The sequence below is a fragment of the Barbatula barbatula genome (assembly GCF_947034865.1).
Source record: "Barbatula barbatula genome assembly, chromosome: 19".
NCBI lineage: Eukaryota > Metazoa > Chordata > Actinopteri > Cypriniformes > Nemacheilidae > Barbatula > Barbatula barbatula.
The window spans coordinates 3,330,567-3,348,211 of record NC_136782.1 but is presented as its reverse complement, the minus strand read 5'-3'; the positions used below and the strand labels follow the sequence as shown (position 1 = coordinate 3,348,211).

The window sequence follows — 17,645 nt, the reverse complement described above, 5'->3', positions numbered from 1 at the left end:
GCAGAGAGCAATGGGCTATAAATGGCGAAGCGAGACAGAATAGAACGAATGAAAGAGGGAGAAGGATAAAGAACTTACTGTTATCTCTCAAGAGAGACGTTATGGAGAAATATGGAAAAGAAAATGATTTCCCAACCAGTAAAAACAAGATGTAAAAACAAATAAAAACTTTAGGATTTGAAATGAATTAATGAATGAATTAATTTATTTATTAATCACTTTTTCACATGGTCACAATGTGAACAATCACTTTAACTACAAAAGGTGCCTGTCTCGATTATTGCCTGCATTGTCTCAAATCTCCAGCATGAGTAATAATATTGAAGATCTTGACATGGATAGTATTCAAAAATACAGGAAAGCCCTGATAACATCTAGATCCGCCTACTTTTCATCACTAATAGAAAAAAACAGCGTTTATTTAACACATTGGCTAAATTGACAAAAAAATAAACTAAAATTAAAATTGTAAAAAGCGCTATATACTGTAAATAAAGTCGGCTTGACTTGACAATGAAGCTTCAGGCTAGAATATTACATACATCAAAATGAAATCAGGCATTAAGACATTATAGCATAGAAAACATGATTAGTTTCTAATTTAAATAAAAAAAATTGACGTTTGCATGTGTTTCACAAGGTCTAAACCCAGATAAGTTGAATTTACTTTAAAACCATAGGGAAACTTGTTGCCCTTAAAAATTTAAGTAATGGCTAATCATACTGTATATTTTAAGAATCAGAAGAGCTTTATTGCCAAGTGTGCTTGCACACTCAAGGAATTGCCTATGGTGTTGGAAGCATCTAGTACACACATTCAACATAATGACAAAACTAATTATAATAGAGATAAAGACTATTAAAAAAAGATTATTAAAAATATGCATAATTAAAATTCTATTGTACAGAATGGGAATAACATGAGAGACATTGCACAGGGTAGCGTATTGTTGAATTTAAATTAATTTCAGATGGTATGTACGCTTGTGCAAATGGATAATATTGTGTGCAGAGGCAGTGTTATGTACACACATTTACATTTAGGCATTTGGCAGCGACTTACATAGCATTATCCGATACATTTTACATAGGTGTCTGCAACCCCCTGGGATCGAACCCACAACCTTGCATTGTTAACGCAATGCTCTTACCTGTCGTGCTCTCAGAGGAAGAGAACCCAAGTGCAGGCAGACACGGGGATGACGGGTTAACAATATACTTTAATTATAAAAACACGGCAAAACAAACATCCACGATGGGAAAACGCTAACTAAACTGGATACAAAAAACAGAAAACAAACTCATCCCACAAGGGGGGCAAACATAAACAACTAGGAATTAAACAAAGAACTTGGAACCATACATACACTACGACAAGACAAGACCAGACCAGAAAACTTGGAAACATGTACAGGGAAGAGGTACAACGAACGAGCACAAGACAATAGACAAGAGGGCATTTTATAGGGAGACTAACAAAGGAGATAACAATGGGCAGGTGTGGGTACTGAAACACTCAAGGAAGGTTAACGAGACAAAAGGGCGGGAAACACTGACGAGACACGAGAAAGCACATGGCAAGTCAGAATCAAAACAAAGCCATGCCTTTCTCACACAAAACCTAAGGCTATGCCATGACTCCGCTGCAAGACCAAGAATAAACATGACATGATGGCGGAATCATGACATAAGCCCCCCCTTAAATGAACACCTCCAGGTGTTCATCAAGGGGTAGACTGACAAGACAAGGCAGACTGGAACAATGACAAGACAAGGCAAAACATAATAAACAATATTAGGGGCAGACAAGAATACATTACAAAAGGGTTGGGGTGACATAATAAAAATAACAAACAAGGGAGGGGGGGGAGGGGGAACAACAGAGTTCATGGGGGGAACAACAAAGTTCATGGGAGGAAGTCCAAAGGGATTGGGACAAGGGGGAACTGTCTTTGTCCCTGGCGCTCGGAAGCGCTGAGTTCCAGGGGACTTAAGAGGGTGTACCCTGGGGGGAGGCGCTCGAGAGCGCGGAGTCCCAGAGGCTCTGGGAGGGGCCGGCTGAGGAACGTGACTTGACGCCGACTGGGGAACGTGACTTTACGCCGGCTGGAAGGCTGGCTGGGGAACTTGACGCCGGCTGGAAGGCAGGCTGGGGAACTTGACTTGACGCCGGCTGGAAGGCCGGCTGGGGAACTTGACTTGACGCCGGCTGGAAGGCCGGCTGGGGAACTTGACTTGACGCCGGCTGGAAGGCCGGCTGGGGAACTTGACTTACCACCGGACTTGGGACCACCGGACTTGACGGGACCACCGGACTTCGAACCGCCCTCCGTTGCCTCTTCTTCTTCAGCCGAGCCACCCGCCTGGTGGTCGGCTGAAGGAATGACGAGAAGGGCACGGGCGGCTCGGGATTGGAGGCCTCGGACGAGGACCCCCAGGATTCCCGTCTCCCACACTTGCCAACAAAGCTGACTGCGGGTGGGGAGGCTGTAGGTGGTGGAGTGGAGCTTCCCTGGGTGACCACACCCAGGACACAGTGCTCCGGGACAGACGCCAGACCGGAACGAGAGGCTGGACAGCAACTAGGAGAGAAGCCTCTACGTAGCTCCTCTCGAAGCTGCAGCTGCTCTACCAAGAGCGGGAACGGCCGATACACCATCTCCTCCCGCTCCGGAAAAGGTGGAGGATCGTTCATCCCAGCCACAAGGTATGCCCGGACCAGCACATCGGGAACGGAGGCCTTCCTGGCCTCAATGTCCCGGGCGTAGTCCAGCAAGGGACGCTGGCACTGGGCAGGGAATGGGCCTCCTCCGGCGTGGGACTGGGAGACCATATCCCTCCACCACTCGGGATCAGAGGTGCACGGCCATCGGGGAACGGTTGCACGGTTGCCTGCAGTTCGGTTATGGCTCGTTCGTTCTATCGTGCTCACAGAGGAAGAGAACCCAAGTGCAGGCAGACACGGGGATGACGGGGTTAACAATATACTTTAATTATAAAAACACGGCAAAACAAACATCCACGATGGGAAAACGCTAACTAAACTGGATACAAAAAACAGAAAACAAACTCATCCCACAAGGGGGGCAAACATAAACAACTAGGAATTAAACAAAGAACTTGGAACCATACATACACTACGACAAGACAAGACCAGACCAGAGAACTTGGAAACATGTACAGGGAAGTGGTACAACGAACGAGCACAAGACAATAGACAAGAGGGCATTTTATAGGGAGACTAACAAAGGAGATAACAATGGGCAGGTGTGGTTACTGAAACACTCAGGGAAGGTTAACGAGACAAAAGGGCGGGAAACACTGACGAGACACGAGAAAACACATGGCAAGTCAGAATCAAAACAAAGCCATGCCTTTCTCACACAAAACCTAAGGCTATGCCATGACTCCGCTGCAAGACCAAGAATAAACATGACATGATGGCGGAATAATGACACTTACCACTGAGCTACTAGTGGAAAAAGTGGAATATTGCTCTTGGGGAGCAGTTAACTGTTTAGAAGGAAGATGGCGTGACGGAAAACAGAGCTTCTGTGTCTGGATGTACTGGTGTTTAGTGCTCTGAAGTACCGGACAGATGCAGATTTTTTCAGTTCAAAAAGTTTGTGTCCAGGGTGAGTGGAGTCTGTGACGATTTTTCTTGCCCTGTTCTTCATTCTGGAATCATAAAGGTCCTGAAGAGTGGGCAAGGGAGCATCATTTACATTTACAGTTATTCATTTGGCAGACGCTTTTATCCAAAGCGACTTACAAGTAGTTTTTTATACAGTGGCACATTACTGCAGAGCAATCAGGGGTAAGGTGCCTTGCTCAAGGGCCCTTCAGTCATGACCTGCTGGCACTGAGATTAGAACCGGCAACCTTCTGATCACAAGCCCAACACTCTAACCATTAGGCCACAGCTGACCATCAATAATCTTCTCAGCACTACGAACTGTTATGCATATTCCTTGTATGTCTGATTTGGTGGCCCACAGTTATTGAAAACTGTTATTGAAATGCACAGGACAGATTTGATAACTGCTGAGTAAAACTGTGTCAGTAGGACCTGTGGTAGGTTGAACTTCCTCAATTGATGGAGGAGGTACAACCTCTGCTGGGCCTTTTTTTACAATGGAGTCTATATTGGACTCCCACTTCAGGTCCATAGAGATAGTGGAACCAAGGAACCTGAATGACTCCAAAGTGGCCACAGTGCGGTCCAAGATGGTGATGGGAGGCGTAAAAAAAGGGTTCCTTCTGAAGTCCACTATCATCTCATCTGTCTTAAGTGCATGCAGCTCTAGGTTGGGAGAGAACACACCCTTGAAGAGCTCTGGTGCTGATTGTACATGTGCTAGATGTCAATTTTCCCAACCTCAGCTGTTGGCTGTCTGACAGGAAGTTAATAATTCATTGACAGGTGGAGGTTGGTGAGAGAGCTGGGCAAACTTGGCAGAAGGAGGTCCAGGATGATGGTGTTGAAGGCCTAGCTGAAGTCTACAAACAGGATCCTGGATAGGTCCCTGGTTTGTCCAGGTGACTGCATCATCCACAGATCTGTTTGCTCGGTAAGCAAACTGGAGGGTATCAAGGAAGGGTCTGGCGATGTCCTTCAGGTGGGCCAATACAAGTCTTATTTATACTTTGAAAAGGCCAATTAAATTTGCAGGATTGTTTGCCTACGCACAGGGACCTTGTGCTCCATCACCTAGACCGATTGGGCCTACGGGTCAACCAGGACAAGAGCCTTCTCTCCCCTGCTGGAGTACCTCTTCTCCCGGTATGGAGCTAGACTCTGTTACCATGCAGCATGCCTCGTGTGAGCATACTCAGTAGATGCTGTGGTGCCTGGCCCTCGTCAGGCAGCAGACAGCAGACAGCGGTCCCCCTGAAACACTCAGAGGCTCCTGTGGCATATGCCGCTCAGGTTGATGCACATGAGACCACTTCAGCATTGGCTTCAGATTCGGGTTCCCTGGAGAACATGGCACACTGGCACAAGGCTGTTCCCATCACGTCTATCTGCCGACGCACCCTAGCCCCTCGGACAGACATGTCCCACTCTGGGCTGGAGTCCCGTTTGAGCAGGTGGTGAGGCGTGCCGTGGTATGTCAGATGCCTCCCTGCTCGGCTGGGGTGCGGTGTGCAACTGGCAGGCAGTGTCGGGGCACTGGACGGCTCCCCACATGCAGTAGCAATCCAATTGCCTGGAGCTGCTGACAGCTTGCCTTGTGATGTAGAGGTCCCTGCCTCTCATTTGGCTAAAGCACGTGCTGCAGACAGCATGGCTGCCCTAGCGTATGTCAACCGGCAGATGTCGCAACTCGCCTGCCAACCAGACTTGTTTCTCGGAGCTTACGCTCTGACGGCCACCACCACTAGCGGATTCCTCTGAGGAAGCGCACGGTTTGACACATGAGACCAGACCTCTGGGAGATCTGAAGTGACCTGTCTCCCACAGCAAGGTAAGTGTCTCTAAAAGTGGCTCCTCTTCTCGCCCTACTGCACTTTCTGCAGCACAGAGTGCCCTGGTCTATGTCATGCTGGAGCAGGACCCGATCAGCAGATTCCTAAGGGGCGTGGGGAGGGATAATCCCCCCTGCGCTGGACCGCTCCAGCGAACGATGGTGCCTCTCAAGTTCCTCAGTCCAAAAAGGTGAATGAATGGGCACGCCATCTTTCACGCCATAAGTTCATTGGCCTTTTCAAACTGTAAGATGTTCTTAAATCAAACCCCATTCTGTCAGTCTCAACACAACGTCTTGTTCCCTCCATCAGGGAACCGAGGTTATCCATTACCAAGATGTTAAAAACTGTATTTATAGCTACGGAAAATTACTGTATTTTTTTGTAACAGATATTTTATGTTAATTTTACCAGGTTTTTCCAGCAACCCAGATGCCGGAAACTTTTCTTTTTTTTCCGTTTTTTTTTTACATCTGACAGTATATGTAATAGAAAACATACAGCTCGCATACTATATCACTACTATAATATACTAAAATACTAATATTAATTGCAGAAAACAAGTACATTGGTACATACAGTATGTACATTTCCCTGGGATTGAACCAACAACCTTGGTATTGCTATTGCCATGCTCTTACAGTACTCTACAGGAAATCTCATAGTGAGTGAAAATAAAAAGACTGATCTACTTACCATCATGTAGATCTTAGAGAGAGGGACACAGTAATGTATTTATAAGTGTAGTGGTGATGTGGCTCAGCCAATGGACTAAAACATACATTCTTTCCATAGTGACATGAAAATCAGGGACACATTTTTTTATATAAAGTTGAATCATTTAAAGAGAATTGTTTTTTGAAAACAACAATTAAAAAAATGCTAAAATCCTTTTACTATAATTTTCATTATTTGAAATTCAGGGGTTTGGGACACCCATCTCCCAATTGAAAGTTGTTTAATAAGTTATTGTTTATTTATTGGGTACTAAGATTTGAATACTTGAAAGCTTTTTAAATGTTTTTGTTTTATGTGGAACAGCAGTTTGCATGAATTCTGTAGGATGGCCCACACACTTCTTGGAAGAGAGACTGACTCAATCTCTTTCTTTCAGGCATATTTGAGCGTTCTCTGATCTTGACACGCAAAGCCTCACAGAACCTGCATTAGCAAAGTAAACATCGCCATCATCTGGTTATTATGCGGAACAGACACTTACTGCAGTGAAAATCTTAAAATAGTTTGTGATACAACCTGTTTGTACAGTTGTTAGTCATTGTATAGCCTACTTTGTATCATTTTACACATAGTTTACCAATGGCATCAGTAAAATGAATCCTGCCTCTTAAGCACACGAGACCTGCAAAAATAAATGTGTACGATTTAAACAAGATTAAGTAAAGATTAAATTAAAGTCGACGTTTCCAGTCCTCTGCTGCTCTGATTGGTTCAAACATTGAGAAGGCTCAAGAAGACACCTGGCAGAGTGACGGAAGTACAATTGTTTCGTATTTATTTTGCGCAGGTAGAGTCAATTATTAACAACGCGGGGATTCAGGATGTTTGATTATACTTTTTATATAGCATATAGAGGTATTTTCATGTATTTAGAAGATGTTAAAGCTGGATGATTGTAAAGATAGTCAGTCTAGTTTGGGGTCGCGAGACGCTTTTCACTTCCTCATTTGATCGATTTTCTTGAGGACCGAGCAATTCTTTTCACATATGTTTTATATAGGCCTAGTTAATATATTTTTGATATGACGTAATGTTAAGTGTTGTTTTTCTAACATTAATATTAGCTGAGTTTCTTCAACACTCATTAATTCATTTGAAGAAGCTGTTTCACTTAATGTTGAGTTTTTTTTGTGTGTGAACGTTACTTTAATTCAGTGTCAGTTGTGGAGATCACATCGATCAGATCAATCTCTGTTGCTCCATCATGAATGAAACAAATGAAGATTTTTCTCCAGGATGCAGGTACTATCAGTAGCTTTTATATTATTGTATATTTGGCCAGAAAACCAAGTTTAATCCTTAACATGATTTCTGATTAACACAAATATTTTATTATATATACAAATATAACCCTTACAGAAATTAACCATACTTTGTTTGTGGTACAAGTGTAGTTATGTTTTTTTGAGTATTGATAACTATTACTACAGTATCCATCGTTTCTATGGTTTTTAAAAAACTTTGGTTTTCAAAACCATGGTTATTTTGTTGTAACCATGGTTTTATTATCATTTTTTTTGTTTAGACTATAGTAGAACCATGGTTCATTTTCGAAAGGGAAAAAATTAATGCTGTTCATAACAGTATTAAATCTTTGACTGATTGTTATTATGGTGCATTTTATACGAGACATGGAATTAGTTTTTTCTTTACAGTGTTGGTAGGACAAGACGACACATCTGTAAAATGTAACTTCTTCACATTTGTATGAACATAATGAAAAGATAATAAAGTGATCTTTGATAAGTACAATAATTAACTTCAGGATTAATGTGTTGTGTGTTATAGTTCAGTTCATCAGGAGAGCTCAGATCCAGAGTTCAGCTGCGTGTCTGTGAAGAGCGATGCGTCTATAGAACAGCCAGTCAACTTCAAGAATGAAGATACATGGTCTGCTCACAGGTATAAAATATCTGTAGTATATTTCACAATAGTTTACATTTTATACAATAATTTATTATAGAGATTTTATTTTTGTGATCAGAGAAAACATCTCTTGGCAGAAACATCTGTGAAATTTAAACTGTTTACACACAACCACATCTGTACAGTTATAACCTTGGATTTTAAAAACAAATTTTACATGATTATATTCACATGAATGACCACCCCTGTTGTCATCCAATATGTTAATGTATTTTTATCTTTAGAAATTAAGGATTTTGATGAAAACATTTCAGGATTATTCTCTGAATAGTGGACTTCAATGGACTCCAAACAGTGTAAGGTCAAAATTACAGTTTCAGTGCAGCTTTAAACGATACCAGACGATGACTAGGGTATTATCTAGCGAAACAATCGGTCATGTTATAAAAAAAATAAAAACGTATATGCATTGTAAACACAAATGCTCGCCTTGCTCTGTTCTGTGAAGCACGTTCACGACTTCACGTATTACGTAATTATGTGAAACGGTCATGCGGAATCCAGGATACACACACAAAATTACCATTTTAAACAAAAAACGGACACAGTCAATTGAATAAGTGTCATTGAACATTCAACAACCTTTGAACGGTCCTCCTTCTCCACATTTGTAAACACTGACTCTGTACTTCTGCCTACATTTTCAACGTAATTACGTTTTACATAAGTCGTGAAAGTGCTTCGCAGAGCAGAACAGAGCAAGGCGAGCATATGTGTTTATAAAGCTTTTCCAATTTTTTTTTAAATACTGATCGTTTCGCTAGATAATACCCTTATTCATCGTCTGGTATCGTTTAAAGCCCTTTGAAGCTGCACTGAAACTGTAAAGAAAAAAATACGTATACATATTAGATGACAACAGGGGTACTTTAATGATCATGGTTGAAAGTCAACAATTCCTTTAAGTAATGTTAAGAAATGCCACCTTATTGTAGTGTGTTACGGAACAGTAAAATCAATGTGTCTGATTTTTGGTTCTCAATTCTGCCACTCAGATGTATTGTAACAGAACCCAACTATAAGAGAAAGATTGAGCAGTCTGAGAATCAGACACAAGACTTACATCAAAACACTTGTCTTGGTTTCAGGTAAGTTATGAAATTTCTTTTTATTTATAAGAAAGAAAAAACTAATATTCCTTAAGAAACATTAATATTTCCTGGAAAAAAAACATAAGGTATTTTGCTCCATACTTTTTCCCATACTTCTGTAATAATCTTTTATTTGTATTTTACAGCAATGAGTCTAAACTTCCTGAAGTTCAAAACATTCAAATCAAATCTGAGGAAGAAGTTTGAGCGTTTGTGCGAAGGAACATCACAGCAGAGAAACCCAACACTGTTGAATGAGATCTACATCACAAAGAGTGAAAGTGGAGAGATCAATAATGAACATGAGGTTAGACAGATTGAGAGACAATCCAGAAGAACAGCAACAGAGGACACACCAATCAAATGGAATGACATCTTTAAAGCTTTACCTGCACAAGACAAACCCATCAGAAGTGTGCTGACAAAGGGAGTTGCTGGCATTGGAAAAACAGTCTCTGTGCAGAAGTTCATTCTGGACTGGGCTGAAGGGAAAGAGAAGCAGGACATCCACCTCATATTTCCACTTCCTTTCAGAGAGATCAATTTGATGAAGAACAAAACCCTCAGTCTTTTAGATCTTCTTCATCTTTTCTTCCTAGAGACAAAAGAAATTGAAATCTCCTGCGGTGAATATAAAGTGTTGTTCATCTTTGATGGTTTGGATGAGTGTCGTGTTTCTCTGGATTTTCACAGCAGTGTGAGGTTGTGTGATGTAAGGCAATCAGCCTCAGTGGATGTGATGCTGACAAACCTCATGAAGGGGAATCTGCTTCCCTCCGCTCGCATCTGGATCACCTCCAGACCAGCAGCAGCTGATCTCATCCCCTCTGAGTGTGTTGATCGAGTCACAGAGGTACGAGGCTTCACTGACAAACTGAAGGAGGAATACTTCAGCAAGAGAATCAGTGATGAGAGTCTGGCCAACAGAATCATCTCACACCTGAAGTCATCCAGGAGCCTCTACATCATGTGTCACATCCCAGTGTTCTCCTGGATTTCAGCAACTGTCCTAGAGAGAATGTTGAGTGAAGCAAAGAGTGAAAAGGAGATCCCCAAGACTCTCACTCAAATGTACACACACTTCCTGATTAATCAGACAAGCATCAAACATCAGAAGGACTATGAGAAGAAAGTGAAGAATGATGAATACATGATCTTCAAACTGGGAAAACTGTCTTTTGAGCAGCTTGTGAAAGGCAATGTGATCTTCTATGATGAAGACCTGAGAGTGTGTGGCATTGATGTAGCAGAAGCATCAGTGTATTCAGGATTGTGCACTCAGATCTTCAGAGAGGAGTTTGGTTTGCATCAGGGGAAAGTTTACTGCTTTGTTCATCTGACCATTCAGGAACATCTCACAGCTCTTTATGCTCACCTCTCCATCACAAAAAACAACACAAATGTGTTTGAAGCAGGTCGGATTCCTAGAATTTTGGCCATACATTTTTTCAAACATAACTTATCAAAACAGGTTCCATTATCTGAGTTTCATCAGAGAGCTGTAGATGAAGCTTTACAGAGTAAAAATGGACATCTGGATCTTTTCCTGCGTTTTCTTCTGGGTCTCTCTCTTGAGTCCAATCAGATTCTCTTACAGGATCTACTGACAGAGATGAGAAGATGCTCCTACAAGAAAGAGAAAACTGTTGAGTACATTAAACAGAAGATCAAGAAGAATTTGTCTCCAGAGAAATCCATTAATCTGTTTCACTGTCTGAATGAACTGGATGATGATTCCCTGCTGCAGGAGATTCAACGTTATATGAACTCCGAATCAGTTGGACACTTAAAATTCTCCTCTTCTCAGTGGTCAGCTTTAGTTTTTGTGTTGCTGATGTCGTATCATGATCTGGAAGAACTTAATCTGAATAGATTTATTGGATATCAAAATAAAGCAGATAAAGTACTTGTGAAACTGCAGCCTGTGATTAAAGAATCCAGAAAAGTTCAGTAAGTAAATCTAACAACCAAATTTATGGCATCTTTCCACAGGCGAGTTAAGGCAATACGTGTTTCACTTCATAAAATTATTTAATGAGTATTTTTGTTTGTGCTGTGGCTATTTACTCAGCCAGGCTGTCCAGTTTGAATCCATGATGTAAATTTTGTGACTGTTTTCAGCATAAAATAGTTTGGATTAGTTTTTAATGGCAAATTACACTAATTAAAATAATTAACTTTAAAAAGAAATACATTTTAATTCCTGTGTAAATGCATTTAGGGCGCTTAAGGCGTATTTACACGGTCGGTGTAACTACACATTTTTGTGACGTATATGTGTGTTTAAAGTCTAGTGAGTGTCATAAGTGTGTCCCCACTGGTCTTAGTGGTGCAGTAAAACCGTTTTTGCTGGATAAACGTTAATATAGGTATATGTCTAGCAATACCACCACACAGTACTGGAGGCCGTCATATTGTTTTGGTTATACTCGCGCCACTGAACACGTATAACAAGTTTTCTATTTTTAGTTGAGAACGGAGTCATGTAAACAACTTTTTAAAGGGATAATCTGCCGGAAAATTCTGACATTAATTACTCACCCTCAAGTCTATCTTTGGAATGCAAGTTAAGATAGTTTTGATGAGGTTTGCAAACTTTCTGACTCCCGATACCAGGTTTCAGGTTTTTCACACTTAAAATTTTATTTTATCTGTAATATTGTATTTTATGTCAGCAACCATGTTTTTCATTTACCTCTTGACAGGCTGAGTGGTTGTAAGATCACAAATGAAGGTTATGCTGCTCTAACTTCAGTTCTAAGATCAAACTCCTCACACCTGACAGATCTCAGTCTGTCTTACGTTAAACTTGGAGATTCTTACGTTAAACTTGGAGATTCAGGAGTGAAGCTGTTCTCTGCTGAACTGGAGAATCCCCACTGTAAACTGGAGAAACTGAAGTAAGATGGAATATATATCTTTCAAATCCCTTTTTGATTATCCTTCCTCTATGAAAGGGCACCAACAAATGTTAGATAATCACAGATCATTACATTTGATTGTAATTTTAATTACATTCATAACTGTCAGTAATTAAAATATAAATACATCTCAATTAGCCGTCTTGATGAGGCTTCTTGAAAGTCATGATCTAGGTGGGGGAAGAAGGAGCGGTGTGTCTCAATTTCTCAGTCCTCTTTTTGACATTTTCTCATTTCTCACTCCTCCAGCCAAAAACAACAATACTATGTGGGCAACACACAAGACAAACTTCTGTTTTCACAAGTTTTACTGTTGAGATATGTGTAAATTAAGTTTTCACTGAGAGACTGAGTGTGTGTCTTTGTTCTTTGTTACAGGTTGTGTAATTGTTCTATCACAGATGAAGGTTGTGCTTCCTTGACTTCAGCTCTGAGATCAAACCCTTCACACCTGACACATCTGGATCTGACTTACAATTCCATAAGAGATTCAGGAGTGAAGTTAATCTCTACTGTACTGGAGAATCCTTTCTGTAAACTGGAGAAACTCAAGTAAGTCCATGATCTGTTTATCAGAAATCACAAACAGTACGGATTATAATGAGAGTATAGAAACATCACAACATCTGAAACATCAAGGTTTTTTTATTTAACAACTACAACTGATTTCATTCAGAGACACGTACTAACTGTTAGTGAAAGGCACAAACATAATATATTAAAAAGGACTGAATTCATTAATTGTTCTTGTATATCGTAAAAAAGTCTATTCAGTTAAAATTTGCCAAGTATACATAAACATTAAATGGTGACACAGAAAGAGAAATAAATGTAACTCACTATAGATTTGATCAGTGTGTGAACAGACTGTGTCTTTTCTTTACAGGTTGTGGCACTGTGATATCACAGCTAAAGGTTGTGTTGCTCTGTCTTCAGCTCTGAGATCAAACCCCTCACATCTGAGAGATCTCAATTTGTCTCAAAATTGTTTGCGGGATTCAGGAGTGAAGCTGATCTCTGCTGTACTGGAGAATCCTCGCTGTAAACTGGAGAAACTCAAGTAGGGGAATAAAATATTCTCTTTCATCCTCCCACTGATGACTATTGATTTTTACAATAACAGATAGAAACTAGAAAATGTGATGGATGCTTGCTGTGGCAAAACTCAGAACAAAACAATAATGCTTCAATTTTTCACCTGATGCTCACATGTTTTTAGCTGCCTTAAAATGTCTTTCTTTGTGTTCAAGTGCTTTGTTGTTGTGAAGAATGAGGAGTCAAGAAATAATGCAAACAAGATAAGGTGCTGTCTAGATACGCTGCTTGTTGGTGTTTCTGAAGTTTCGGTCAATACTAGAGCATGCCATTGGGTGATGGACGATGACATCGGGGCAGTGCTGGGTGTGGTCATAAAGTCAGGAGCATCTTCTTTCTACAGTGCAAGCTATGCACTACCAAGTCACTTCAGTGGGTCTTTAATTTCAGGTGTGTCTCGTGACATGATGTCTAACAGTGAACTAAATCAGACCTGAAGGTGATCACGGTCAGAGTCTGAAACATCACTTGTCATATCTGTAGGTCTGAAGTGTGTCTCTTTTCTCTACAGGTTGAGTGGTTGTGATATTACAAATGAAGGGTGTGTTGCTCTGTCATCTGCTCTGAAATCAAACCCCTCACACCTGAGAGATCTAAATCTGTCTGGGAATATTTATCTGAGGGATTCAGGAGTGATGTTGATCTCTACTGTACTGGAGAATCCTCACTGTAAACTGAAGAAACTGAAGTAAGATTGTTTTATTCATTCTCCAACATTCTTTCACAAATGACTAATACTTCAACTATAAAGATAGCAATAATAAAACAAATAACCAAGAAATGTTTATAAAATATAAAAGCAGTGTAATATTGAATATTGCTTTAGTTCATTTGAAGTCAGACACAGTTGATGTCAGATGTAATATTACATAAACATAGTAAAAAGAGGAAAGAAAGTTTCAACGGTGATTTCAAGCAAACTTAAAGAGGGTGTGATGTCGTCAACCTCATCAGAGGTCATGAGGAGGGTACAGATGAGGGGCTTCGGCCCATACAAATTATTTATTTAGGTGCATCTAATCACATGATCGTGGCTGTGATCCTCTTCATGTCTGATTCAGTTCAAAGTCTGAAACATGCTTCGTCACATCTGTATCTCTGAACTGACCGTCTGAAAGTGTGTGTCTCTGTTTTCTACAGGTTGTGTTTTAGTTCTATCACAGATGAAGGTTGTGCAGCTCTGACATCAAACTCTTCACACCTGACACATCTGGATCTGTCGAATATTCATCTGAGAGATTCCGGAGTGATGCTGATCTCTACTGTACTGGAGAATCCTCACTGTAAACTGGAGAAACTCATAAGATTATGATCTGATGCTCAGACAGAAATCACATATAGATTATAAATCATAACATCTGTAATGGATTTGTAATAGTGCTGTCAATCAATTATACAAATTAATCAAATTATTCACACATTTTTTCTGTGATTAATCACAAGGGGTGTCCCCGACTAAGGATTTACATAGTTATTCAGAATTGTCACGTCTAAATTGTAGTCGACTGATAATCGAAGCGTACATGTGTGTGCGTGTGCGCGCATGTGGGGACAACACCAGGTTGTTAAGGGTACAGTGCGTGAAATTAAACGAGATAAGACAGAATCAAGTAACAATGTGCAAATTAAGTGTTTAGAAACACAAGCCACAAATAGTAAAATTATAACATCACTTAACAATGCTGTGCCATTCAATACTAGACCAGATCTCGCCTCAAAACTACTCTATAATAATTTATTGTTTTTTACAAACTGGAACACGTTCATTACCAATGAACTACAAATCAAGTTTTTTTATTTGAAGTTTAATCTGAACTACAAATCAAGTTTTTTTTATTTACCGCACATAATGGAGGAATGCAATAAAGTATCTTACCATTTAAACAGTAAATATTTCTTTTCTTTCTACGTCCTCCTGACTCGCACGCTTGCTTTCGTTGCTGAGAATGACAAGTTCCAAAAGTCTGTGCCGTGCTTGGTATATGTGTGATTTTGGTTATATTACTTTATTAAAACCAATAAGCCCCAAGAAGCAGTGGGTTACTTTGCGTCGTGCCAGTTGTTATAGCTGTTATAAAATGCACTGTAACCCACTGCTTCGCAGGGCTTATTGCTTTTATAAAACGGTTATTTCAAATGCGTAGCAAGTTTCAAAAAAATAAAGTAAATAAAATGATATTTAGGCTATTTAATGCGGTCAGCCGTTATAAATCTGGGTATTTTATACTGGCTTGGATCTCGGCTCAGCCAATCAGAATCAAGGACCAGAACTGACCATTTTAAAATATAATTTTTTGTATCATGCAGCACAAAGTTTAGTCTAAGTAACGAACCACGTGCATTGAGTGCATTTGCAGACAAATTCTTAATTCATATTTAAATACCAAAACATCCATTAAGTGACAAATGTTTTAAAACGGTGTACACATTCATCTGCGGGTGTGAGCGGAACGTGCCGCTACTCTTTACCGGTCTCACTGCACAGAAGACGCTGAGAGACGCTCGCCAGTCCTCGGGTTCATATATCCCAGGGGTTTCGGCACCCAACCCTAAAAATGTCCCATTTATTTACATCATAAATAATATTTTTGAATATTTTTGGCGGCACACTGCATGCCGTCTGCTACGCCACTGCCCATATACCCAAGATGGCATGATCGCCATTGCATAACAACTCTGCGAAGATTCGACAGTGAGATTGGTAGTCGAATCAGGCTCCTCCTATCGAAGCATCGAATCTTCGACTATAAGGGGTCACCCCATAATCGCACATAACATTAATGTTTTAATATATACTTTTTTGCATTCTCATTCTTGCATTTTTTGTAACTCTTTGCATTCATTTAGGATTTTATTTAACACGTTGAAGTCTGTGCTTAAGAAAATGCTAGACAAAACAGGCTATCTGATATAATCGTGCGGTTTTGTTCACTCAAGCATGAAAGAGAACTTAATACTGATGCACTTTCTGACAGACATACACTGAGGCAGCCCTCACTGAATACACCAGACTTGACCTCGCGTATTGTTTTGCCGCGTCCCATAGCTAGAAGCTGTCTATAGTCACTGAACCCATTAAAGCAACTGTTTCAAATCACGCTTAAGTGGTTAAAAAACCTGTACATGAATAAGAACGTGATTATATAATTTTACGGTAGATGGAAAATGACAAAACAAAAGGATGCTGCGTTAATTGCGTTAAATATTTTTTACCCTTTAATCTGATAAAAGTTAATCGCATGCGTTAACACGTTAACTTTGACAGGATTTTATTCAATATTCTTCACAGCTCTTTTGTGGCCTGGGGGTTAGAGAGTTGGTCTTGTGAGAAGGTTGCTGGTTCAAATCTCATTGCCAACAGGTCATGACTGAAGTGCCCTTGAGCAAAGGCACCTTACCCCTGATTGCTCTGCAGTAATGTGCCACTGTAAAAAACTACTTGTAAGTCGCTTTGGATAAAAGCGTCTGCCAAATTAATAAATGTAAATGTAAGCTCTTTTGAGAGACACATCAGCTCTTGCTGAAAGTCAACTTGGTAAAATAGGATTACAATGAGCAAAAAGTAAAAATATGTTTCAGTAAATCAGAAACGAACATTAACAAAAATCTAATTGTACATGAACATTAAATATTCACAAGAAGAGAAAACAAATTCATCTAAATGTAGGTTTGATCTGTGTATGAACAGACTGTGGTGTCTGTTCTCTACAGGATGTGTGATTGTTATATCACACATAAAGGCTGTGCTGCTCTGTCTTCAGCTCTGAGATCAAACCCCTCACACCTGAGAGAACTAGATCTGACTAAGAATAATGAGAGATATTCAGGAGTGAAGCTGATCTCTTCTGTTCTGGAGAATCCTCACTGTAAACTGGAGAAACTCAAGTAAGATTGAACAAAAATTATCTTTTAACTGTCACAAAGGGTACTGATAGTGTGAAGCGTGTTTCGCTTTTCTCTATAGGTTGGAGCATTGTTATATCACAGATGGAGATTGTGCTGCTCTGACTTCAGCACTGAGATCAAACCCCTCACACCTGAGAGAACTAGATCTGTCCTGGAATAATCTTGGAGATTCAGGAGTGAAGCTGATCTCTACGGTACTGGAGAATCCTCACTGTAAACTGGAGAAACTCAAGTAAGTTTGTCTCAGTGTTAGGGATGACCAAAACAAACCACAATACACCAGGGCCCAGTTGCCCGTACAGTCTTAACATCTAGTCTCACTGACTAGCAATTTGTAAGGACTAATCAGTCACTTCTAAGACTAGTCTAAGCAGTTTATGCAACCGGCCCCAGTATAGAACGGTGACGTTCATCCCCCCCCACTCCCCAAGCACACACGCACACCGACTGACCACAGTAAAGTCCGGGTACATGTGCGCTGAGCACCCGGTTATTGCCT

At 40.4% G+C, this 17,645-nt stretch overlaps 1 protein-coding gene across 1 annotated transcript; it reads left to right on the top strand.

Moving 5' to 3' along the window:
- Positions 1–4,813: 4,813 nt before the first annotated feature.
- Positions 4,814–17,382, top strand: LOC306908769 (NACHT, LRR and PYD domains-containing protein 3-like; the record flags this gene model as incomplete). Its single annotated transcript, XM_079481958.1, has 11 exons — positions 4,814–5,094; positions 7,996–8,109; positions 9,129–9,214; positions 9,371–11,174; positions 11,930–12,124; positions 12,524–12,697; positions 13,032–13,205; positions 13,752–13,928; positions 14,381–14,542; positions 16,952–17,125; positions 17,205–17,382. 11 exons carry the CDS (start codon positions 4,814–4,816, stop codon positions 17,380–17,382), a joined length of 3,519 nt encoding a protein of 1,172 aa, XP_079338084.1.
- Positions 17,383–17,645: the final 263 nt, after the last annotated feature.